The sequence below is a fragment of the Bufo bufo genome, chromosome 6, assembly GCF_905171765.1.
Source record: "Bufo bufo chromosome 6, aBufBuf1.1, whole genome shotgun sequence".
Lineage (NCBI taxonomy): Eukaryota > Metazoa > Chordata > Amphibia > Anura > Bufonidae > Bufo > Bufo bufo.
In genome coordinates this window covers 177730419-177757147 of record NC_053394.1, presented here as the reverse complement: position 1 = coordinate 177757147, position 26729 = coordinate 177730419, and the positions used below count along the sequence as shown (strand labels likewise).

The 26729-nt window shown below is 44.3% G+C and overlaps 1 protein-coding gene across 1 annotated transcript; it reads right to left on the bottom strand.

Annotated features, from left to right (window-relative positions):
- Nucleotides 1-1621: 1621 nt before the first annotated feature.
- On the bottom strand, nt 1622-6035 carry LOC121003410 (oocyte zinc finger protein XlCOF6.1-like). Its single transcript, XM_040435255.1, has 2 exons — nt 5202-6035; nt 1622-1742 (listed from the first exon to the last, which is right to left on the bottom strand). The coding sequence occupies exon 1, from the start codon at nt 5775-5777 to the stop codon at nt 5244-5246; it is 534 nt and encodes a 177-aa protein (XP_040291189.1). The 5' UTR covers nt 5778-6035; the 3' UTR covers nt 1622-1742; nt 5202-5243.
- Between the last annotated feature and the right edge of the window lie 20694 nt (nt 6036-26729).

The following is a 26729-nucleotide window of genomic DNA, read 5'->3' as shown; positions in this document are numbered from 1 at the left end:
CATATGTCCTACCACAATCCGGGGGGTTCCAGTGCACATCCATGAATCCCGGAGGGAAAGCAAAAAACATCTATCACTGGGCTAGATGATGATGTGCTATTGAAGAACAGGGTGGGCAAAGAACTGTCCCGGATATTGCCCTACAGGGGGGTGCTATTCTGCCCCTGATAGCCTAACCACAGACCACCCGTCCTGATAAGAGCGACCCCGTCCGGAACCTTACCCTATATAAAAATGGCCCTAGTAAGCCCCTAGCCCCCTGACTTCCAGGTGATCACTATATAGATCTATGTGTTTTTGACTCATTATAAAAGTATATTATAAGTATATCGCACCCCTCTGTGTATCACACCTATCAATAGCACACCTATACCAGTCCTTAAAAAGACTTTTGTGGCCCTATTAGCTAGCGTTTGGTGTCCCTAACAGCCTGTCCCTGCTCCACACAGCAACCTCTCCCTACACTGGCAAAACACTGAATGTAAAATGGCAGCCAGATCAGGTTTATTTATAAGGTAGGGGGGGTATGTCCATGTGCTGAAACGTCTCAATTGGCTGTCCTGTACCACCTGATAGATGTGTCATGGGTCAAAGTTCTTCACAATGTAAAAGAATATGGCGGGTGCGAATATCTCCATATGTTCGCATGTTCAGCGAATCGCGAACACGCAAAGTTCGCCGCGAAACGACCGCCGGGCTAACCGCAAGGCCATCTCTATTTGTAATATAGACCATGCTGCTAGGAGATCTGTTAGTGTTCTAATAGAGCACCTTTTCCCGCTTTTGGTGAAGGTGAGGCCGAAGGGAAAAAGCCACCTGAAAGCTATGTGGCTGGCTTTCAAGGGGTCAGTCAGAGGACGTAGAAGCCGTCTCTTGTATAAAGTTGAGGGAGCTAGGTCTTGAAAGAGAAGAATGCGCTAACCTTTGAATTGCAGATCTTCCTTTTCTCTAGCAGCTTTCAGTAGTGCAGCGGTGTCTAGGTAGCTGAGTAGGCCAAACACTAATGGCTCTTGAAGGCTCATTCTGCTTCGGTACCAGCTTTAGCGATCTGTGAATTAGCTCCACTATGATTGCTCTCTCTTCTCCCAGCAGGTCAGTAAAAATAGCGGCAGCAGTGTCTGGTAGTTGGTCGTGAGGCTGCGGTTTTCCTGGTCTTCAATTAGGGCAAATTCTGTGTTGAGGGAATCCAATTGTGTGGCACAGCTCTTTCCCAGGGCAGAGTTAAATGATATTATGGCTGCCTGGTTCATATCCAGGGCTTCCACTCTTTGACAAAGTTGTTTGAGGTCACTTTTTATCTTTGCCAGTTCTCTCATAACAGGCATTATGCCTTGAGACAAAGCTTGTTTTAAGAACCGCCGGGAGACTTGCGTGGGATCTCTTTTCACGCAGGCCACAGTCGAGTCCGACAAACTGTCTGCATCTGAGTCAGCCAAGTTTTCTCTTCCCCTTCGGTGCCATCTTGCGCGCGCAAACTCCAGGAGAGGCAGCTGCCTTGTTGAGATATCTCTCCATGTCTGTCCCGCTGCGGCATGGTTTTGCAGGTTCTCTTTTGTCTCTGGCTTTGTCCTTGCCTATTTTCACCATCTTGAAGTGGGGTGAGCAGCTTATATGGCAGTAACACAGGCCTGTGATGAAGGAGCTCTCTAACAAGCGTCCATTACGCTGTGCAGTCAGGCTCAACCCCGCCTCCATTTCTTCTGATCTGGCGACAGAGATCAGAGGAAAGCAGGATTTGGACCCTAAAAATAAGCCAGAAGGTAAACAGTTTGGTCCGGTACATTTCTGCCTTCATCTTCTGAGTGCCATGATTCACTTCTCTATGGGCATATAGGAATAGTAGGTACTAAGAGGATAAACTTTACACATTGTAGGTCACCAGTAATGTCCAGAAATATTAGGTCTTATGTGTCAGCTTGTGAGGTTTGTGCTAGTTCTAAAACACCTAGAACTCGCCTGGTTGGAGAGTTACGTCTTTTACCTATTCCTGTGAGACCATGGTCTCATCTGTCCATGCACTTTATTACAGACCTACCTGCCTCCCAGGGTAAGGCTGTGATATGGGCGATTGTCGAAAGGTTCAGTAAACTGTGCGATTTTGTCCAGTTATCTATGGAACTCTCTGCTGAAGTTGGTGGTGATGATGAACTCACTAAAAGAGTTCAAGAGGGGCCTGGATGTATTTCTAGAGTGTAAGAATATTACAGGTTGTAGTTACTAGATTTCTAGTGAAGTGTCATTGATCCAGGGAGTTATTCTGATTACCTGAATGGGGTTGGGAAGGAATTTTTCCCCCTAAAATAAGGAAAATTGACTTCCACCTCATGTGTTTGTTTTTTTTTCATCTTCCTATGGATCAACTTTTTTCAGCCTTACAAACTAGGTTATGTTCAGATCAGAACCCCATCACATCTAAAATAAATAAGTTAACTTACCTCTCCTGCTCCTATTATCGCAATTCATGCGATTCTCTTCTTCTTTGTGTGGTGCCAAATCAATTAGAAGTATAAGTATGCACGTGCCATACTGCTTTCATAATGAGACCAGACACACAAGTTGGTTTCATGAAAACATCTTCTCATCCCCCTAAGCATAAGACCTTTATTCAAGATACATTCACTTAAATAGCAGACATGACATCACAAAAGGGGTGTTCCTTAAGAAAGACTATTGGCTTCTTGACAAAATGGGTGTAGTTTGCCAACTTTATCCCTGAGTTTCATTGGCACATTCAAAAATGGCAACCTAACTCCCCCTCCCCCAGTGACCTTGAGACAAAGAAATGCACATGAGGCTCACACATCTGGTTTGCTGCCATCTTGTGGACAGAAAAGAGTAATAAAGTACATATATATATATATATATATATATATATATATATATATATATATATATATATATAAATTAAACCTCTCTCACACACTCCGCAGCTACTCTGCGTATATGGCAGTCTCTCCTGCAGTCGTCACACTCCCTGGTCTTCTCTAGGACAGTGTTGCACTACCCAGACTACATACAGCTTCAAGACATAGTGCAGGACTCCTGCATAACGGAAACCGGACGGATCCGTTATGCTGGTCATAGACTTCTACTATGAAAGAATGCATAACGGAATGCCTCTAAAGGCATTCGTTATGGAATTGCGTTATGGTCCTTGGTAACGGAATCCATAATGCAGTTCAGCATATACCCGAACTCAAACTTCAAAACTTGAATTTCGCTCATCCCTACTGATGACCTTTTCTGAACGGCAAATCCACTTTAAAATCTTAGAAATCAGAAATAGTATAATAGCAATTAGATTGTAATCATTTTAAAGTTTCCTTCCTAATTAAGGCTATAATTAGGTTGTAGTTTTACAATGTATGATTCTTAATACAGTTAATTGTTTCTTTTCCGATAATTTTCTTAATACAATTGTTTCTTTTCCGATAATCATAACTCTTGACATGGACACAATTAGATAACTTTGTATAGAACACCATGTGCTTTTATTGTGTGCATGACCTGACAAAAATCATTCAGACATTGAAACGAGTTGTAGTTTTAAACAGAATCTGGATACATTTGGAAACATCCATCTCCTGGAATTCTCATTTTTCTGGAAAAGCTTTCTATTCCTCTTTTTCTTCCATTCCGGTGTAACGTTACATTACCCTACTTTGTGAGATTTCCCTACCTCCTAACTTCCTGTCGCACCGGAAAATACGTGTGGAGGCGTTCCTTAGTTTTGACGATCTGCGCATGCGCAAAAGGACAGTTTAGGGAAAATCTCACTGCAGAGTTCAGCAGCACAACGGGACACTGCGCATGCGCCGGAGAGCCGAAGTAGGGAAATGTTCCTGAGATCCATTCAGGGCTCTCACAAGCGGTCCAAAACGGATCAGTTTTGCCCTAATGCATTCTGAATGGAAAAAGATCCACTCAGAATGCATCAGTTTGCCTCCGATCAGTCTCCATTCCACTCTGGAGTGGATGAAACTGAGCCAAACGGATCCGTCCTGGCACACAATGTAAGTCAATTGGGACGGATCAGTTTTCTCTGACACAATCTGGCACAATAGAAAACTGATCCGTCTCCCATTGACTTTCAATGGAGTTCATGACGGATCCGTCTTGGCTATGTTACAGATAATACAAACAAATCTGTTCATGACGGATGCATGCGGTTGTATTATTGTAACGGATCCGTCTGTGCAGATCCATGACGGATCCGCCCAAAACGCGAGTGTGAAAGTAGGTACAACAGGATCTTATCTACATGTTTTCTTCATATTGTAAGCTAAGCGAATCTGCAAACATATCGCCACAAATGAAGGATCAACGCAACTAAGTGAAGGGGAGCAGTGCTGCAGTAGCCAGGTACAACCACTGCACAGTGTGTGGAGCTTTGCTGCTCCGGTGACTGCTTTTGGCACAAAGAAGATCTCTTGCTAACACTGATCAGATCATCACGGGTCCATTTCCCAGCCAATCTGATATTGATGACCTATCCTAAAAAACACCCTTTAAGATATTAGGGATCATGGATAACCAACCCTCATACTAAAAACCCTTCAATGCTGCTCCTACGTCTCTGCATTGCTCCACCTCATTGTATCCAGAAGATAAACTAAGGATTTCCTTAGTTTGGGGCTGTGAACAGGATGATTATTACTAATTTCTAGGAAGTAGAGCCTCCTTTGGAAAAAGCTAAACTGATTATGAATTGGCACAAACAAGTCATGTGGCCTGTTAAACTTTTCTCAATTTTCAGGGTGTTTATAGAATTTAAAGAGGTTTGCCAGCTTATATTACAAGCTGCACATGTGCAGCTCCCCTGACCTGTGTGCCAACGCTGCGCTAGGAACATGGCCACTGATGGAGAATCCCGTATATTAGTGGCCTTCATTCACTCATATTAGAGACAGACTGGAGAACTAGCACATGCGCAGTCTGTCCCTGGTATAAGTGAATGGAAGCCACTGATGGATGAGACCTATCAGGGGCCAAGTTCCCAGCACATTGTCATGCAGATCAGAAGACATGAGTGTAAACATGAATTATTCTTATTAAACTATCAGACATCAGTTTATTACTAGGTGCATACATGTGCTACCAGCACATATGCAGTTAGTAGTAAATACTGGCCAAGCCCTTTAAGTGACCTTTTAAAGGTTAGTTGTTTTCTTCATCCTTCAATTGCTTTCCTCGTCACTTACCACAGGTAACCAGACTAAAACAGCTCACATGCCAATATCGTATTACTCTTTCAGCATTCGAGATGAGGGTGCATCTTCAGGCAGGTGGCTGCTTCTCCAGCACAAACTTTCTGTGTGATCATTCAGATTCTTAACTGTGTGAGTTTTCTGATGTTTAACAAGATGTGATTTCTGGATAAAACACTTTCCACATTCACAACATTTAAATGGCTTGTTCTCTATGTGCGATCTCTGATGTTCAATAAGATGTATTTTCTGGATAAATCCTTTCTCACATTTCGAACAGGAAAATGGTTTCTCTCCTGTGTGAGTTCTCAGATGTCTCTCCAGATGGGATTTCCGAGCAAAACATCTCCCACATTCTGAACATAAAAATGGTTTATCTCCTGTGTGACTTCTCTGGTGTTCAACAAGAATAGATTTCCTGGTAAAACTCTTCCCACACTCTGAACATGCATATGGCTTCTCCCCTGTGTGAACTCTGTGATGCTCAACAAGAACAGACTTCTTGGTAAAACGTTTCCCACATTCCGAACATAAAAATGGTCTCTCGTCTCGGTGAATTCTCTTGTGCATATAAAGATTAAAAGCATTTTTATAAATTTTCCCACATTCATAACATTGGAATACTTTACCCTCTTTATGTGCTTTACTTTGTGTTCCAGTCTGTGATTGATCAAGTAAAGTTTCCACATGGTTAGGTAAATCAGATGACAAATTTCTTCTGGAAAGGACTGAGAGTATATTTGAAGTCTCAGAAGAAGTATGGTGAAGGAAACCCTTAGGTTCTGCTTCATAATATGGAAATAAGTGTTGTCCCTCTGAGAGTTTGCCACAGTCACCTGCAGAAATGAAAAAAAAAAATAATTCTTTCCAAACACACACACTGAGGTGGTCTTCCCTAACAGAGGCTAATATAGAGTCACCCTATTTAGCACAATACTTTCCATATACTCTATTATGGCCAATTGACTTCATGTCAATGATCAGAATAACTTCATGTCAATAATATTATATATATTTTTAAATCAAACTACCGTATATCAATATAAATATAAGATATAAAGATTAAGATATTGAAATATCGAAATATCCCAAATTTTGTGCCAATTAAATTATTGTCATTACATTTATTTGCTATTGCCCATAACAAACCACAGTGTAATGGGAATTAAGAAAATAAAATTACTGAAAATACTTAAAGGGAACCTGTCACCTGGATTTTGGGTAAAGAGCTGAGGACATGGGTTGCTAGATGGTCACTAGCACATCCACAATACCCAGTCCCCATAGCTCTCTGTGCTTTTATTGTGTAAAAAAAACGATTTGATACATATGCAAATTAACATAAAAGAGTCATATCTTACTTGTGTGACCAGAGAAGAGTCATATTTTCAAGCTCTGACTCATCTCAGGTTAATTTGCATATGTATAAAATCGATTTTTTTATACAATAAAAGCACACAGAGCTATGGGGACTGGATATTGCGGATGTGCTAGCGGCCATCATGCATCCCATGTCCTCAGCTCTATACCTAAAATCCCGGTGATGGGTTCCCTTTAAATATTACTTTATTATAAATATATTCCCAGATACCTTTCATTAGTTATAATGGCTCATTTTGTCTAGGGAGCAAACATTAAGGGTAATACAATGGCCGCCGTCCTATTAGTAGACAAAAACCTGTCCTAAATCACACAGCAGGACAGGTTACTTCACAAAACTGAGGTAAAGAGCTGTCTCATCCTCCTCTCTGCTTGTCAGGGATCATGACCCTGAATACAGCTGATAAGATCTTCAGCTAAATATCTGTAGGAATGGAGTTCGTGGGGAGACATGAAGTACAGAGAGGAGAGTGGGGATGTGGTTAATGAGCAGCAGCACTTGTATGCAGTCTCCATTACGACAGCCCCACATTACCACAGCCTGTCCCGTTTGCCCACTCTGTACTCCATGTCTCCTCATGAAATGCATTTCCACAGACAGTGAGCCTGGGCTCCAATACTAAGCACAGCCGCTATACATTATATCGCACTGTGGTATGCTGTGAGGGGCTGCAGGGCTCCCTGGAGCGTTGCAGCATCTTCAAACAGCTGATTGTTGGCAAGGTTGGGTATCTGACCCCCACCGATCAGATACTGTACACCTGTACTTGAAATTTAATTACCATTCAAGCAAAGAAGCAATAGTTTTCTCTTGCTCTATAAATACCTGTACCTGTATTAAAGGGGTTGTGCAGCCTGTTTGTATTGATTACCTATATTCAGGATAGGTCATCAATAACTGATCTGTGGGATTGGACATCCGACACCCCTGATGATCAGCTGTTTAAAGGAGAGGCGTTGCTCATGCGAGAGTTATTTCCTCTTCATTATACTGTCAGTCATCTCAGAAGCTAGTGTAATTACCACTTGAATGGAGCGAGTACTTGTAATTACACTATGCCACCGCTGCAAGGGAGATGATACATAGTGTAATTATCGGTGGGGGGCTGGGTGCTGGACCCCCACTGATCAGATTCTGATGACCTATCCTGAGGATAGATCATCAATTTAAACAGGCTGCACCACCCCTTTAACCATTTTCCAACATAGATAAAACAAAACAAAAAAAATATGGCAAGCAGGGGATGAAAAGCCAAAATTCACTACATGTTGCAATCTCTTTAACCACCTCAGCTCCCCTAGCTGAACCCCTTAAGGACTCAGCCCTATTTCACCTTAAGGACTTGGCCATTTTTTGCAAATCTGACCAGTGTCACTTTAAGGATCAGTTCAGACCTGAGCGTTCTGAAAGGAGCGCTCTGTATGCGCGATTGTACGGGCGTTTACAATCGCGCATACAGAGACAAGCGTACACACAGTGTCGCGCGTTCCCGAAAGTCTATGTACGGGAACGCGCGACAAGCGCCCAAAAAAACGCTCCTGTACTTGTTTGAGCGTCGGGCGTTTTACAGCGCGATCGTACGCGCTGTAAAACGCCCAGGTGAGAACCATTCCCATAGGGAAGCATTGGGTTCTCCTTGTTGAGCATTTTACAGCGCGTAGGAACGCGCTGTAAAACGCTCAGGTCTGAACTGAGCCTAAGTGGTGATAACTTTAAAACGCTTTGACTTATCCAGGCCGTTCTGAGATTGTTTTTTCGTCACATATTGTACTTCATGACACTGGTATAATGAAGTCAATTTTTTATTTTTTTTTTGCATAAAAAAAATACCTAATTTACCAAAATTTTTTAAAAATGTGCAAATTTCTAAGTTTTAGTTTCTCTACCTCTGTAATACATAGTAATACCCCCAAAAATTGTGATGACTTTACATTCCCCATATGTCTACTTCATGTTTGAATTATTTTGGGAATGATATTTTATTTTTTGGGGATGTTACAAGGCTTAGAAGCAAATCTTGAAATTTTTCAGAAATTTACAAAAACCCCATTTTTAGGGACCACTACAGCTCTGAAGTCACTTTGCGAGGCTTACATAATAGAAACCACCCAAAAATGACCCCATTCTATAAACTAAACCCCTCAAGGTATTCAAAACTGATTTTATAAACTTCGTTAACCCTTTAGGTGTTGCACAAGAGTTATTGGCAAATGGGGATGAAATTTGAGAATTTCATTTTTTTGCCTAATTTTCCATTTTAACCCATTTTTTCCACTAACAAAGCAAGGGTTAACAGCCAAACAAGACTGTATCTTTATTGCCGTGACTCTGCCGTTTACAGAAAAAACCCATATGTGGCCGTAAACTACTGTACGGCCACACAGCGGGGCGTAGAGTGAAAGGTGCGCCGTTTGGTTTTTGGAAGGCAGTTTTTGCTGGACTGGTTTATTTACACCATGTCCCATTTGAAGCCCCCTGATGCACCCCTAGAGTAGAAACTCCAAAAAAGTGACCCCATCTAAGAAACTACACCCCTCAAGGTAATCAAAACTGATTTTACAAACTTTGTTAACCCTTTAGGTGTTGCACAAGATTTAATGGAAAATAGAGATACAATTTCAAAATTTCACTTTTTGGTAGATTTTCCATTTTAATATTTTTTTTTTCTGTTACAAAGCAAGGGTTAACAGCCAAACAAAAATCATAATTTATGGCCCTGATTCTGTAGTTTACAGAAACACCCCATATGTGGTCGTAAACTGCTGTACGGGCACACGGCAGGGTGCAGAATGAAAGGAATGCCATACATTTTTTGGAAGGCAGATTTTGCTGGACTGTTTTTTTTGACACCATGTCCCATTTGAAGCCCCCTGATGCACCCCTAGAGTAGAAACTCCAAAAAAGGGACCCCATTTTAGAAACTACGGGATAGGGTGGCAGTTTTGTTGGTACTAGTTTAGGGTACATATGATTTTTGGTTGCTCTATAGTACACTTTTTGTGCGGCAAGGTAACAAGAAATAGCTTTTTTGGCACTTTTTTTATATATTTTTTTTTTATTTACAACATTCATCTGACAGGTTAGATCATGTGGTAATTTTATAGAGCAGGTTGTCATGGACACGGCGATATCTAATATGTATACAATTTTTTTTATTTATGCAAGTTTTACACAATGATTTCATTTTTAAAACAAAAAATAAGTTTTAGTGTCTCCATAGTCTAAGAGCCATAGTTTTATTAGTTTTTGGGCGATTATCTTAATTAGGGTCTAATTTTTTGCGGGATGAAATGACGGTTTGATTGGCACTATTTTGGGGTGCATATGACTTTTTGATCATTTGCTATTTCACTTTTTGTGACGTAAGATGACAAAAAATGGCTTTTTTTACACCGTTTTTATTTTTATTTTTTTACGGTGGTCATCTGAGGGGTTAGGTCATGTGATATTTTTATAGAGCCGGTCGATACGGACGCGGCGATACCTAATATGTATACATTTTTTTTATTTATGTAAGTTTTACACAATGATTTCATTTTTTAAACAAAAAAAAAAATCATGTATGTTTTAGTGTTTCCATAGTCGAAGAGCCATAGTTTTTTCAGTTTTTGGGCGATTATCTTGGTTAGGGTATGATTTTTGCGGGATGAGATGATGGTTTGATTGTTACAATTTTGGCGTACATGCAACTTTTTTGATCACTTTTATTACCATTTTTGGGAAGTAAGGTGGGCAAAATTTCAATTTCATCATAGTTTTTTATTTTTTAGGCGTTCACCGTTCGGGTAAAGTAACATTACAGTTTTATAGATCAGGTCGTTACGGACGCAACGATACCAAACATGTGTAGGGAATTTTATTTTTTTCATTTTTAATCAGTGATAAATGTGTTTTTTGATTTTTACTTTTTTTTTCTTTTTTTTTTGACCCAGACCCACTTGGTTCTTGAATATCCAGTGGGTCTGATGTCTGTATAATACAGTACAGTACACCATATAGTGTTTTGTACTGTATTTTACTTACACTTTGTCTGAACAGATGTATGCCTTTAGCACAGATCTGTTCAGCACCATGGACAGCAGGATACCTGAGAAGGTGTCCTGTTGCCATGGGAACCTTCCCGGTCTGCTCAGTTGTGGCCACAACTGCGCAGACGGGGAAGGGTAAGGAGGGGGGCTGTCTGGGGGCTCTCTCCCTCTCCATCGGGGGGCTGCAAAGGCACAGCAGCAATGTGCTGACACCCTGGTATACCCACTGTACACCAACGATTATTCAAGGGGAGGCGGGCGGGGGATCGCGATCCCGCCTACCGCACCGCCCGCCTCCCGCAACACCCCCCCTGCACCTCCCACCGGGATAAAATCATTCAGGGGTGCAGGGGGGTGAAACATATGTATTTTAGGAATACAAAAGTTTCTGGATCAGAAACTACAGAAAGCGCAGCAAACCGCAGGTCTGAATTGACCTGCGGTTTGTTGCGATCGCCGACATGGGGGGGTCACGGGACCCCCCCGCGCATTTAGCCGAGGTGCCTGCTTAATGATTTGAGCAGGCACCTTGTTCCGATCACAGCAGGCCGGGCGGCAGTGATCGGAACAACACATGATGTACCGGTACGTCATGGGTCCTTAAGGACTCGGGAAACATGCCGTACCGGTACGTCATGCGTCCCTAATGGGTTAAACCCCCTTAATGACCAGACCACTTTTTACAATTCTGCACTACACTACTTTCACGGTTTATTGCTCGGTCATACAACTTACCACACAAATGAATTTTACCTCCTTTTCTTCTCACTAATAAGCCCCTTTCACACGGGCGAGTATTCCGCGCGGATGCAATGCGTGAGTTGAACGCATTGCACCCGCACTGAATACCGACCCATTCATTTCTATGGAGCTGTTCACATGAGCGGTGATTTTCACGCATCACTTGTGCATTGCGTGAAAATCGCAGCATGCTCTAATTTTTGCGTTTTTCACGCAACGCATGCCCCATAGAAGTGAATGGGGTTGCGTGAAAATCGCAAGCATTCGCAAGCAAGTGCGGATGCGGTGCGATTTTCACGCACGGTTGCTAGGAGACGATCGGGATGGAGACCCGATCATTATTATTTTCCCTTATAACATGGTTATAATGGAAAATAATAGCATTCTGAATACAGAATGCATAGTAAAATAGCGCTGGAGGGGTTAAAAAAATAATAATATATATTTAACTCACCTTAATCCACTTGCTCGCGCTGCCGGCATCGCTTCTGTCTTCTTCTTTGCTGAACAGGACCTGTGGTGAGCATTCATTCCAGGACCTGTGGTGACGTCACTCCGGTCATCACATGATACATCACATGATCTTTTACCATGGTGATGGGTCATGTGATGGATCATGTGATGACCGGAGTGACGTCACCACAGGTCCTGGAATGAATGCTCACCACAGGTCCTGTTCAGCAAAGGAGACAGACGAGATGCCGGCAGTGCCAGCAAGTGGATTAAGGTGAATTAAATTTTTATTTTTTTAACCCCTCCAGCGCTATTTTACTATGCATTCTGTATTCAGAATGCTATTATTTTTTCTTATAACCAAACATGCGCGATTTTTCTCACGCGAGTGCAAAACGCATTACAATGTTTTGCACTCGCGCGGAAAAATCACGGGTGTTCCCGTAACGCACCCGCACATTTTCCCGCAACGCCCGTGTGAAAGAGGCCATAGAGCTTTGATTTGGTGGCATTTCATTGCTGCTGACATTTTTACTTTTTTTGATATTAATCGAAATTTACCGAAATTTTAGAAAAAAACTGAAATTTTTCACTTTCGGTTGTAAAAATTTTCAAATAAAACTACATTTCTATATAAATTTTTCTCTAAATTTATTGTTCTACATGTCTTTGATAAAAAAAAAAAATGCAATGAGTGTATATTTATTGGTTTGGGTAAAAGTTATAGCGTTTACAAACTATGGTACAAAAATGTGAATTTCCGCATTTTGAAGCAGCTCTGACTTTCTGAACACCTGTCATGTTTCCTGAGGCTCTACAATGCCCAGACAGTAGGAACACCCCACAAATGACCCCATTTCGGAAAGTAGACACCCTAAGGTATTCGCTGATGGGCATAGTGAGTTCATAGAACTTTTTATCTCATATTAAGTCTCATATTCCACTAACTTGTGACAAAAAATAAAAACTTCCATGAACTCACTATGCCCATCACAAAATACCTTGGGGTGTCTTCTTTCCAAAATGGAGTCACTTGTGGGGTATTTATACTGTCCTGGCATTTTAGGGGACCTAAAGCGTGAGAAGTAGTTTGGAATCCAAATGCGTAAAAAATGCCCTGTGAAATCCTAAAGGTGCTCTTTAGAATTTGGGCCCCTTTGGGCACCTAGGCTGCAAAAAAGTGTCACACATGTGGTATCGCCATACTCAGAAGAAGTAGGGAAATGTGTTTTGGGGTGTATTTTTACATATACCCATGCTGGGTGAGAGAAATATCTCTCTAAAATTCAACTTTTCCCATTTTTTTTACACAAAGTTGTCATTTGAGAGAGATATTTCTCTCACCCAGCATGGGTATATGTAAAAATACACCCCAAAACACATTGCCCAACTTCTCCTGAGTACGGCGATACCACATGTGTGACACATTTTTGCAGCTTAGGTGAGCAAAGGGGCCCAAATTCCTTTTAGAAAGGGCATTTTTAGACATTTGGATTCCAGACTTCTTCTCACGCTTTAGGGCCTCTAAAATGCCAGGGCAGTATAAATACCCCACAAGTGACCCCATTTTGGAAATAAGACACCCCACCCCAAACTCGGAGCATCACAATGATTTATGATGCTGTGAATTCCCATGTAACCATGGGTCTACTGAACTGTAGTCACGGCACTGTGCAAGCAAGGCCTCACGTACACGACCGTGTCCGTGTCGAGGTCCGCAAAATATGGATACTTTCTTTGCGCAATTAGCATTTTTCTCACTCCCATCAATAGAAGTGAATATTTTTGTCTGAAATACATTCAAGAAAGCTAATAATTACTTACCAGTAATTACATTTCCCGTAGTAGAATATTTCAAAATAACCCTGTCATCTAGGACTGTTGAATAAGAAGGTCTACAAGAAAGAGTAGACACTACAGCTTCCAACAGGCCTCTTTGTCTTAGCAGGCAGCGCTCAACCTCCAGGCTGTCAAATGCAGTTAAGGAACGTCGGATGAAAAACCGGACCCTCATGTAGAAGGTCCTGAATTTTTGGGAGGGTCCAGAATCTTCCTGCTGATAGTCTCTGGAGTATCAGGAACCAGGATCTTCTCGGCGATGAGAATGACCTGAGCTTTCTCCTCCAAAGTTTTCATTAGAGCCTTTGGGATTAGCGAGAATGGAGGGAACGCATAGAGAAGACCCGGGAACCATGTTAGAGAGGGCATCTGTCTGCCCTAGGTCTACCTGATGACAAATTAAAAAGAAATGTTCCCCTTTCCGGTTTTCCCTGGTAGCGAACAGATCTACAGTCGGCTAACCCCACATTTCCGCTATCTGATGGAACACATCTGAGTTTAAGGCCCATTCCCCTTCTCTGAGGGTTCGTCTGCCAAATAGTTATCTTCCCGCCTGAGGTGCACTGCAGAAATAGATTTTAGGTGCCTCTATTCCCAGGCAAAAATCTTTGCTGCCACTTATCCCAGTGTTCCACTCATTGTTCCCCCTTGATGGTTTAAATAGGCTACTGTGGTTGCATTGTCTGAGTAGACTTTCACATGGTGATCTTTTATTAAATAATCTAGATTCAGGAAGGCATGCAACACTGCTGACAGTTCCCTGACATTTGAAGAGGCCCGGGACATTTGAATGCTCCATGTCCCCTGAACTAAATTTGATTTTTGTGTGTGCTGACTAGCCCCTGCTGCTCACGTCGGTGGTGACCGCTACTTGGTCCTCTGGTTGCCACGGGACTCCTAGTTGGAGATGTTTTTCTACTTTAATGAAACAGGCAGAACTGCTTTCTTCTCCAAAGAGGATTGCTGCCTGTCCCATGTTGACAAAAGGAAGGACTGAGAAATCCTTGTGTGGGCCTGAGCCCACCTTACTGAGGGTATTGTTGAGGTTAGAAGAAATAACAGTCGCATAATTTCTCTGAATGATGCTGTCCTTCTGGAGCGTAATGATCTTACTGCGCTTATTAGTGCTGCTTGTTTTTGAGCAGTAAGAAAAGAGGAGAGGTGAACAGAATCCAGTAGTAGAGTTGAGCGAACACCTGGATGGTAGGGTTCGAGAAGTTCGGCCGAACTTCCCGGAAATGTTCGGGTTCGGGATCCGAACCCGACCCGAACTTCGTCCCGAACCCCATTGAAGTCAATGGGGACCCGAACTTTTCGGCACTAAAAAGGCTGTAAAACAGCCCAGGAAAGAGCTAGAGGGCTGAAAAAGGCAGCAACATGTAGGTAAATCCCCTGCAAACAAATGTGGATAGGGAAATGAATAAAAATAAAAATAAAATAAATATAAAATTAACCAATATCAATTGGAGAGAGGTCCCATAGCAGAGAATCTGGCTTCACGTCAGCAGAGAATCAGTATTCATGCCATAGCAGAGAATCTGGCTTCACGTCACCCACCACTGTAACAGTCCATTGTCATATATTTAGGCCCCGGCACCCAGGCAGAGGAGAGAGGTCCCGTAATAGAGAATCTGGCTTCATGTCAGCAGAGAATCAGTCTGCATGTCATAGCAGAGAATCAGGCTTCACGTCACCCACCACTGGAACAGGCCACTGTCATATTTTTAGGCCCCGACACCCAGACAGAGGAGAGAGGTCCCATAACAGAGATTCAGGCTTCATGTCAGCAGAGAATCAGTCTTCATGTCATAGCCGAGAATCAGGCTTCACGTCACCCACCACTGGAACAGTCCATTGTCACATATTTAGGCCCAGGCACCCAGGCAGAGGAGAGAGGTCCCATAACAGAGATTCAGGCTTCATGTCAGCAGAGAATCAGTCTTCATATCATAGCAGAGAATCAGGCTTCATGTCACCCACCACTGGAACAGGCCACTGTCAGATATTTTTAGGCCCCGACACCCAGACAGAGCAGAGGTTCATTCAACTTTGGGTTGCCCCGCAATATAATGGTAAAATGAAAATAAAAATAGGATTGAATGAGGAAGTGCCCTGGAGTACAATAATATATTGTTAAGGGGAGGTAGTTAATGTCTAATCTGCACAAGGGATGGACAGGTCCTGTGGGATCCATGCCTGGTTCATTTTTATGAACGTCAGCTTGTCCACATTGGCTGTAGACAGGCGGCTGCGTTTGTCTGTAATGACGCCCCCTGCCGTGCTGAATACACGTTCAGACAAAACGCTGGCCGCCGGGCAGGCCAGCACCTCCAAAGGCATAAAAAAACTAGCTCTGGCCACGTGGACAATTTGGAGACCCAGAAGTTGAATGGGGCCGAAACATCAGTCAGTACGTGGAGGGGTGTGCACAGGTACTGTTCCACCATGTTATTGAAATGTTGCCTCCTGCTAACACGTTCCGTATCAGGTGGTGGTGCAGTTAGCTGTGGCATGGTGACAAAACTTTTCCACATCTCTGCCATGCTAACCCTGCCCTCAGAGGAGCTGGCCGTGACACAGCTGCGTTGGCGACCTCTTGCTCCTCCTCTGCCTTCGCCTTGGGCTTTCACTTGTTCCCCTGTGACATTTGGGAATACTCTCAGTAGCGCGTCTACCAACGTGCGCTTGAACTCGCGCATCTTACTATCACGCTCCAGTGCATGAAGTAAGGTGGGCACATTGTCTTTGTACCGTGGATCCAGCAGGGTGGCAACCCAGTAGTCCGCACACGTTAAAATGTGGTCAACTCTGCTGTCGTTGCGCAGGCACTGCAGCATGTAGTCGCTCATGTGTGCCAGGCTGCCCAGAGGTAAGGACAAGCTGTCCTCTGTGGGAGGCGTATCGTCATCGTCCTGCGTTTCCCCCCAGCCACGCACCAGTGATGGGCCCGAGCTGCGTTGGGTGCCAGCCCACTGTGAACCTGCTTCATCCTCATCCTCCTCCACCTCCTCCTCGTCCTCCTCGTCCTCCAGTAGTGGGCCCTGTCTGGCCACATTTGTACCTGGCCTCTGCTGTTGCAAAAAACCTCCCTCTGAGTCACTTCTAAGAGACTGGCCTGAAAGTGCTAAAAATGACCCCTCTTCCTCCTCCTCCTCCTCCTGGGCCACCTCCTCTTCCATCATCGCCCTAAGTGTTTTCTCAAGGAGACATAGAAGTGGTATTGTAACGCGTCATCGCCACTGGCCATGTTGGTGGAGTACTCGAAACAGCGCAACAGGGCACACAGGTCTCGCATGGAGGCCCAGTCATTGGTGGTGAAGTGGTGCTGTTCCGCAGTGCGACTGACCCGTGAGTGCTGCAGCTGAAACTCCACTATGGCCTGCTGCTGCTCACACAGTCTGTCCAGCATGTGCAAGGTGGAGTTCCACCTGGTGGGCACGTCGCATATGAGGCGGTGAGCGGGAAGGCCGAAGTTACGCTGTAGCGCAGACAGGCGAGCAGCGGCAGGATGTGAACGCCGGAAGCGCGAACAGACGGCCCGCACTTTATGCAGCAGCTCTGACATGTCGGGGTAGTTGTGAATGAACTTCTGCACCACCAAATTCAGCACATGCGCCAGGCAAGGGATGTGCGTCAAACCGGCTAGTCCCAGAGCTGCAACGAGATTTCGCCCATTATCGCACACCACCAGGCCAGGCTTGAGGCTCACCGGCAGCAACCACTCGTCGGTCTGTTGTTCTATATCCCCCCCACAACTCCTGTGCGGTGTGGGGCCTGTCCCCCAAACACATGAGTTTCAGAACGGCCTGCTGACGTTTACCCCGGGCTGTGCTGAAGTTGGTGGTGAAGGTGTGTGGCTGACTGGATGAGCAGGTGGAAGAAGAGGAGGAGGAAGCTGAGTAGGAGGAGGAGGAGACAGGAGGCAAAGAATGTTGCCCTGCGATCCTTGGTGGCGGAAGGACGTGCGCCAAACAGCTCTCCGCCTGGGGCCCAGCCGCCACTACATTTACCCAATGTGCAGTTAGGGAGATATAGCGTCCCTGGCCGTGCTTACTGGTCCACGTATCTGTGGTTAGGTGGACCTTGCCACAGATGGCGTTGCGCAGTGCACACTTGATTTTATCGGATACTTGGTTGTGCAGGGAAGGCACGGCTCTCTTGGAGAAGTAGTGCCGGCTGGGAACAACATACTGTGGGACAGCAAGCGACATGAGCTGTTTGAAGCGGTCTGTGTCCACCAGCCTAAATGACAGCATTTCATAGGCCAGTAGTTTAGAAATGCTGGCATTCAGGGCCAGGGATCGAGGGTGGCTAGGTGGGAATTTACGCTTTCTCTCAAATGTTTGTGAGATGGAGAGCTGAACGCTGCCGTGTGACATGGTTGAGATGCTTGGTGACGCAGGTGGTGGTGTTGGTGGTACATCCCATGTTTGCTGGGCGGCAGGTGCCAACGTTCCTCCAGAGGCGGAGGAAGAGGCCGAGGCGGCGGCAGCAGCAGAAGAGGCCGAGGCGGCAGCAGCAGAAGAGGTAGCAGGGGGAGCCTGAGTGACTTCCTTGTTTTTAAGGTGTTTACTCCACTGCAGTTCATGCTTTGCATGCAGGTGCCTGGTCATGCAGGTTGTGCTAAAGTTCAGAACGTTAATGCCTCGCTTCAGGCTCTGATGGCACAGCGTGCAAACCACTCTGGTCTTGTCGTCAGCACATTGTTTGAAGAAGTGCCATGCCAGGGAACTCCTTGAAGCTGCCTTTGGGGTGCTCGGTCCCAGATGGCGGCGGTCAGTAGCAGGCGGAGTCTCTTGGCGGCGGGTGTTCTGCTTTTGCCCACTGCTCCCTCTTTGTCTTTTGCTACGCTGTTGGCTCGGTCTCACCACTGCCTCTTCCTCCGAACTGTGAAAGTCAGTGGCACGACCTTCATTCCATGTCGGGTCTAGGACCTCATCGTCCCCTGAATCGTCTTCCACCCAGTCTTGATCCCTGACCTCCTGTTCAGTCTGCACACTGCAAAAAGACGCAGCAGTTGGCACCTGTGTTTCGTCATCATCAGAGACGTGCTGAGGTGGTATTCCCATGTCCTCATCATCAGGAAACATAAGTGGTTGTGCGTTAGTGCATTTTATCTCTTCCACCCCTGGGGAAGGGCTAGGTGGATGCCCTTGGGAAACCCTGCCAGCAGAGTCTTCAAACAGCATAAGAGACTGCTGCATAACTTGAGGCTCAGACAGTTTCCCTGATATGCATGGGGGTGATGTGACAGACTGATAGGGCTTGGTTTTCATGCGCCATCTGTGCGCTTTCTGCAGAAGACTGGGTGGGAGATAATGTGAACGTGCTGGATGCACTGTCGGCCACCCAATTAACTAATGCCTGTACCTGCTCAGGCCTTACCATCCTTAGAATGGCATTGGGCCCCACCAAATATGGCTGTAAATTCTGGTGGCTACTGGGACCTGAGGTAGTTGGTACACTAGGACGTGTGGATGTGGCAGAACGGCCACGTCCTCTCCCAGCATCAGAGGGTCCACTAACACCACCACGACCATGTCCGCGTCCCTTACTAGATGTTTTCCTCATTGTTACCGTTCACGACAATAAGAAAAATATTATTCGGGCCAATGTATTGAATTCAAATTCAGGCCTTTTTTTTTTTTTTTTTTTTACAGACACCTAACACTATCTGGCTATCTATTTAGGTACCGTATTACACTAATACAGGCACACCAGTAATGACAGATTTAGCTGAATATAAATTTGAGGCCTATTATTTAGGCGCTGGGTGACAGGTATACGTTTACGGACAGAATTAGACTTGGATCTACACTGTAGCGTGTGTGTGAAGTTCTTGAGAATTACCCTATCAGCACCTTGAATCTAATATACCCTTTTAGGGATAGATTTAAAGTAGGCCTGATACAGCAGAAACCACTAATTTTGAGAATTGCAAAATTGGGAATTGTTTTTCAATCCAGAACAAAAACTGTGCTTTGACGAACACTAAAAATAACTTGACCAGCTAAAACAGTAATGACAGATTGGGATGAATATAAATGTGAGGCCTATTTTTTAGGCGCTGGGTGACAGGCTCAACTTGCCCCTGATGTAGTATATGGCCAAAAAATAATCACACTATTGATGGTTAAATGCACTTTGTGACAGGCTCAACTTGCCCCTGATGTAGTATATGGCCAAAAAATAACCACACTATTGATGGTTAAATGCACTTGGGTGACAGGCTCAGCTTGCCCCTGATGTAGTATATGGCCAAAAAATAACCACACTATTGATGGTTAAATGCACTTGATGAAAGCTTGACCCTGATGTAGGATATAGCAAAAAATAACCACACTATTGATGGTTAAATGTACTTGGTGGCAGCTTGTGCTGGCGCACCACAAGCCACAAAATGGCCGCCGATCACCCCAGAAAAAAGTGACTGAAAAACGCTCTGGGCAGCCTAAAAACACTGAGCAATTGAATAGCAGCAGTTCAATGATCCACAGCTGTAGATCGATCACTGAATGAAGTCTTTTGGAGGAGTTAATTACTGCCTAATCTCGCCCTAACGTCGCAGCTGCAACCTCTCCCTACACTTGTATCAGCAGAGTGACGTGCAGCGCTACGTGACCCAAGCTTATATAGAGGCTGGGTCACATGCTGCACTGGCCAATCACAGCCATGCCAATAGTAGGCATGGCTGTGATGGCCTCTTGGGGCAAGTAGTATGATGCTTGTTGATTGGCTGCTTTGCCTGTTGATTGGCTGTGTTCGCCGAACACCGAACTCGAACTTTTATGAAAATGTTCGGGTTCGGGTCAGTGTCACGGACACCCCAAAATTCGGTACGAACCCGAACTATACAGTTCGGGTTCGCTCATCCCTATCCAGTAGTACTCCTATAAACACCTTCTGCTGGCTGGGTACTAAACTTGAATTTTCTATATTTATTAACCAGCCTAGCATATAGTGTCTTTTACCACTTAGATCTGAGCAAGATTTTAACACCGGGAGGGAAGAAATAATTTCGTCCCTAGGCGTACCAGCGGATAAGTGATTTTCTAACTGAGTAATCTAAACAGAGATCTATCAGTGCAGGTTGCGGCTATTGCAGGTCTAAAGATTGCAGCGTCTGTCTCCCAAGAATGCTTTAATAAACCCTCACATTTTTTTTGTCCATAGGGTCTTTTGGCAGACCCATATCTTCAAAGAGGGGAGAGGACTTTTTAGAAATTCTGGCTACCGATGCATCTATTATCAGAGTATTTTCCCAAAATTCTGTATCTGTATCAGCAAACTGTATTTTCGTTTGAAAGCCCTAGATGTTGCTGGTCTTTTTTCAGCATCCCGCCATTCCCTAGCAATGAGCTTTTTAATATTCTCATGAATAGGGAACACTCGCTTCCTTTTTTCTCCTAGACCCTGAACATCTGGTCCTGTATTGACTGAGGTTTTGTAATGTCTTCCAAGTGGCTCTGACTGCTTTTAAGGCAGATTCTGTCTCTTCTGTCAAACATAACGGACAGCCTGATCCATCATCAGAAAAGTCAGAGTCTCCATCTGAAAAGAGCTCCCCTTCATCTAATTCAAATGTATCTGTAGAAGGGTCCAAGGATTTAGACGTGGAAGGATGAGGAGAGGCTGGGGTCATGCTTGACTCTATTGCAGTTTACCTTGTCCCTAATCAGGGTTCTTAGATCTCCATAAAGAATGGGGATTCCTCCGCTACGACTTTCTCTGTACACAGCAAACATATTTTTTTTTTTCACAAGGAGGGCAACCCTTTTTTACAGACTGCACATTTCTTTCTTGCAGATTCTCCACCCCCAGACTTTGAAGAGCTGGTTTCTGTAACCTAAGGGGGAGTACGACAATAATTTAGCACCCCATGTACAAAAAAAGGGCCTTCACCAACACCCAGGTGGTGTGAACCCAAAAAAATGTGGAAAGGGCATCCCCCCATCATTATGAGAAGGTCTCTTACCGGGCTCAGGGCCTTAGAGGGGTTAGCAGGTCTGCGGGGTGTCTCTCCTGTCTCGGCGCTTGACATGGCAGAGCTGGTCACCGGAGAGGCTGGCTTGAAGCTGCTGCTGTGCTTCACTTCTCCTCTTTTATGAACAGCAAGGTAAGGGCCTGAAGCTGCTGCATTCCACCACTGCACACTCTCCGGCCCATGCTCTCCCAGTTCCGGAGAGAGGCATGCCGGCCAGAAGTGCTTCACCCCTAAGTCACTTCCTCTGCGCCAAGAAAGGGAATCCTCCTGCCCACAGAGGATTCCCACCTGCCGTAGCTATCTTGTGCCAATCTCTGGTGCTTTCGCACATAGCCGGGGCTGCCTCAGGGTGAGGACTTACACAAAGGAACACAAGAAGGGGGGCCCACACCCCACCCAGACCCTCCAATCCCTGCTCAGCCCTTCCTTAGAAGATCCAGGCCGAGCGTTTTCCTGAAGGTTCTGACACTGAAGGGCGCATCCACGCGTCCTGAGGGACAGGAAAGAATAACTGGAGTAGGTAGGAGAAGGGAACTTTTTATTGGGGCTCCGTTTCGTTTCCTGTCCTCAGGAGGCGGGATCATCTTATCAGTGCTGCTGGAGAGGCGCAAGGGAAAAGGACATAATTTGCAGAACAGAAATATGGATGCGAACAGCCAATGAAGACATCCATGTGTTGTCTATTTTTTGCAGACCAATAGAAATGAATGGGTCTGTGTGCAAATCGCAAAAATGCAGAACAAATGATCATGTGCATGAGCCCTATAATTCAGTAGACCCGCAGTGAGATGAGAATTCATAGCATCTAAAATAATTATGATGCTGCAAGTTCACTTCAGAGAAGCATTGTTCAGTCTGGGTAATACAGCTCATCTTTCCCGGACTGAATATGCTCATGTTAAACTGGCCTTATAGGCTGCTTAGTCTTCACCTGTTCTGTGTAGGCTTCAATGGGTTATCAGAATGATCATCTTATCACTGGAGGGAGGACTTACAATGACAGCTCTATTGTACTACTGAAGGCTCAATTCTCCCCATGCCCAGAAGATTCAGTTGAGGTAAATTTATTATAAACATATATAGTGGAAAAAAAGGGCAACAATGAAGGAAGACACTAAAACATATAACAAACATGATGGAGTTAGAAGCTTCTGTGGATTTGATCAGAAGTGGATGCACACATTATAACATTTGAGTGTCTAAATTCTAATTAAAAAAACATTACTATATATAAAGATAAACATTGCACCTTGGAGGAACATGTGCTTCAATCTACAACTAGGGACAGTTATTCCAAGCAAAAAATGTACAGAAGGAATGGCTTCTACCCATGAGTTGGCTTTGTTTAGAGTATTTTGGCTTCATTTGGTACTGTGGTTACAGGTTATAAGTTGTGACCAACACCATCATAGAAAGGATGTTCTGGAGCTCGAGAAGGTAAAAAGAAGACCAAGTAAACTGCTAAGGGGCATGGAAGATCTTAGTTATGTGGAAAAAGGGTAAAATTACTCTTACCGGTAATTGGATTTTCCATTAGCCCTCCCCAACGGCACTGACAGGAGGGTGTCCCCGCCCCTTGAACAGGAAACAACACTGGAGCTCCAGATTAAAAAGGCCTCCTCTCCTTAATTAAGCCAGTTAATAACCAAGGACACAGAAAATGATGCAAGAAAAATTATTATTAAAGGGATTCTGTCACCTCGTTTTAGGTTATAGAGATGCGGACATGCACGGCTAGATTGCCGCTAGCATGTCCGCAATATACCTGTCCTATAGGGCTGTGTCCTTTTATTTGGTTTAAAAAATGATTTTATAGATATGTAAATGAGCCTTGTAAGGTGCCCAAGGGGCTGTACTAAACTTCTTGGTGCCCGGCCACGCCCCCCTGTGAAGGAGCCCAGCACCGCCTGCGTCCTCCAAATCTCCTCCTTTCATCACAGTTAGATTGCCGTAATCTCGCGATGCGCGAGCTCGCTCATGCGCAGTTCCTTCCCTGAGGCTGGTGCCAGCAAAGGGAAGGAACACTATACCGGCACTGCACATGCGCAAGCTCGCGCATCGCGAGATTACGGCAATCTAACTGTGACAAAAGGAGGAGATTAGGAGGACGCAGGTAGTGCTGGGCTCCTTCACAGGGGGGCATGGCTGGGCACTAAGAAGGTTAGTACAGCCCCTTGGGCTCCTTACAAGGCTCATTTACATATCTCTAAAATCATTTTTTAAACAAAATAAAAAGGACATATAGGATATATGCTAAAGGATCTAGCCGTGCATGTCCGCATCTCTATACCCTAAAACGAGGTGACAGAATCCCTTTAATTAAACATAATACAATCCACCAAGGTAATCGTACTTCACCAGAAACAAACAAGGTGGTGGTGGTGGGGTTTGGGGACTCTCAGTGGCTGATGGAAAATCCAATTACCGGTAAGAGTAATTTACCCTTTTCCCCGACACCTCCCCAATGGCACTGACAGGAGGAATAACAGAGAATGAATATATTTCAGGGAGGGACCACTGTAGAAAGAATTCTACGCCCAAAGTCCTGATTATGGGTCACATCCAGCCTGTAGTGCTTAAAAAAAGGTCTGTTCAATTGATATAGCTGCGTTTTCTGCCCAGGAGGCTGACATAGCCGAGTCGAGTGGGCCTTGAGTCCTACTGGGGAAACAAGATTCTTGTTGCTATAACAAAGAGATATAGAGTCTCTTATTGTTAGATAACATAGTAGGCAACGTCTTACATCCAGATTGTGGAACTTCCTCTCTTGGTCTGTGGTAGGTGAATCACAGAACAACGGCAGAACAACTTCCAGATTACAATGGAATTTTGAAACCACTTTTGGAAGAAAAGCTAGGCAATGCTTTAGGATTATACGGTCATCTAAAATTCTCAGATATGGTGCACGACAAGAGAAGGCCTGGATCTTACCCACCCTTCTAGCAGTTGTTACGGCTAGAAGAAAGGCGGTCTTAAGCATCATGGAAATACGACTCCATGACGACTCCATTAAGACTGTGAGAACTAAATTTAAGTCCCATGTTGAAACGGTAAAGCGTACGGTTGGCGAGATTCTGACTGCACCTTTAAAAAATTGTTTGACTAAAAGGTTGTTCTGCCAATTTTGCATTCAGAAAAATACTCAAGGCTGATATCTGCACTTTGAGGGTAGAGGGCTTGAGACTCTTGTTCAACCCCCGACTGTAGGAAATCTAAAATAATGGGAACATTCGTAAGGGAATTTACAATTCTTGCTTTGGGGTGGTAAATTGAACCCTGAAATACGAGATCTAGAAGTGCTAGGAGAGTCCAGTATTCCCCTCCTGACAGATTGAGATACAGGGAAACCAGGCTCTTCTTGGCCAATAAGGAGCGATGATGATTACCTGCGCCTGTTCTTCCGACACTTTTATTAGGGTTCTCGGAACTAAGCTAAAAGGGGGGAACACATATAGCAGCCCCTTTTGGCCATGGACGAGATAGGGCATCTAGAATCTCTGGCTAGTCCTGTGTAGACAGAGAACTAAATTTCTGTACCTTCCCGGTTTGCATATAAGTCCAGGATTGAAACGCCCCATTTTGCTGTGATCAGTTGGAATACGTCGGGACTCAAGGTCCAATTTCCTTCCTTTATTGTCTGTCTGCTCAATAAATCAGCCACGAGATTTTTGCTTCCTTTTAAATGGACCGCTGATAAGGAAGTCAGATGTTTTTATGCCCATAGAAAAATCCTCTTCGCGGTTGTGGCCAGAACTCTGTTCCAATTGCCCCCCTGTCTGTTTATGTATGCAACTGTGGTTGTGTTGTCGGATAGGACTTTTACCTGGAGTAGAGGTATCTTTGAATGGAGTACCAGAAGAACCTCAAAACCTGCCGAAAGTTCCTTTTGGTTTAAAGAGGCAGTTCCCATGGAGTTGTTCCAAACTCCTTGAACCATCAGGTCTGCCGCAAGACCACCCCAGCCTCTGTTGCTGGCGCCTGTAGTGACTACTAGAAGATTTTCCTGATGCCAGTAGACTCCTGTCTGCAATTTTTTTTCTTATGTTTCCACCAGGCTATGGACTGTATTAGCCTTGATGGTAGGCCTACCTTTTTTCTAAGGAGGCTCGAGTACCCTCACAGGATTCTAGAAAAAAGGATTGTAGAACCCTTGCATGGCTCTGCACCCATCTGACTGCGGGTATAGAGATGTTAGGTGACCTAAAACCAACATGATTTTTCTGATCATGGAAGTTTTTAACTTGCAAAATTGAGAGATCTTTTGATATATGGTCAACTGCTTTTTTTCTAAGAGGGAGGGAGGACATCAGAAGGCATGAATCCAGGAGAACATCGAAGAAGACTTTTTGTTGACTTGGGATGAAAACAGATTTTTTTGATTTATAATCCATCCTATATAAAGGAAGCTTTCCTTTACTTGGTCTAGATGAAGTAGAAGCTCGTCTTCTGTTTTGGCTTCAATTATGAAGTCATCTAGATAGGGTAATATGAGAATGCCCTGTAGATGGAGGTAACTTGTCACCTCGGATATTACCTTTGAGAAAATTCTTGGAGCAGAGGATAGCCCAAAGGGAAGGGTCTGGAATTAAAAATGACAAAGGTGGGTTACTATATAAACAGCAATTTGCAGGTATTTCTGGTGTTTTCTGATGATTGGCACGTGATAATAGGCATCTTGTAAATCCATAGTTACCATATAGCAACTCTGAAGAAGGAGGTTTATGGTCCACTTGATGGTCTCCATTTTGAATTTTTGGTAAGTTAAATATTTATTCAATTTTCTTAGATTTATAATGAGTCTGAATGAACCGTCCGGTTTCTTGATCAAAAATACTGGAGAATAGAATCCCCCTTTTTGTTGGTAATCTGGAACTAGAATCAATACTTGCTTTTAAAGAAGAACGGATATTTCTGCCTCTAGGGATAGTTGTTTCTCCTTCTGAGGCAGTGGTTTATTGATTACGTAGTAATCCTCTGGACAGGTATCGAACTCTAGGCTGAACCCTCTTTGGATGGAATTTATAATCCAAGGGGAGGTTCCTATTTTCTCCCACTCTGGAAAGAAAAAAATTTAACCTTGCTCCAACCGGGCATCT

Excerpts from the sequence above, each read along its gene's own strand:
- LOC121003410 (XM_040435255.1), bottom strand. The coding sequence starts at position 5,777 with ATGCACAAGAGAATTCACCGAGACGAGAGACCATTTTTATGTTCGGAA.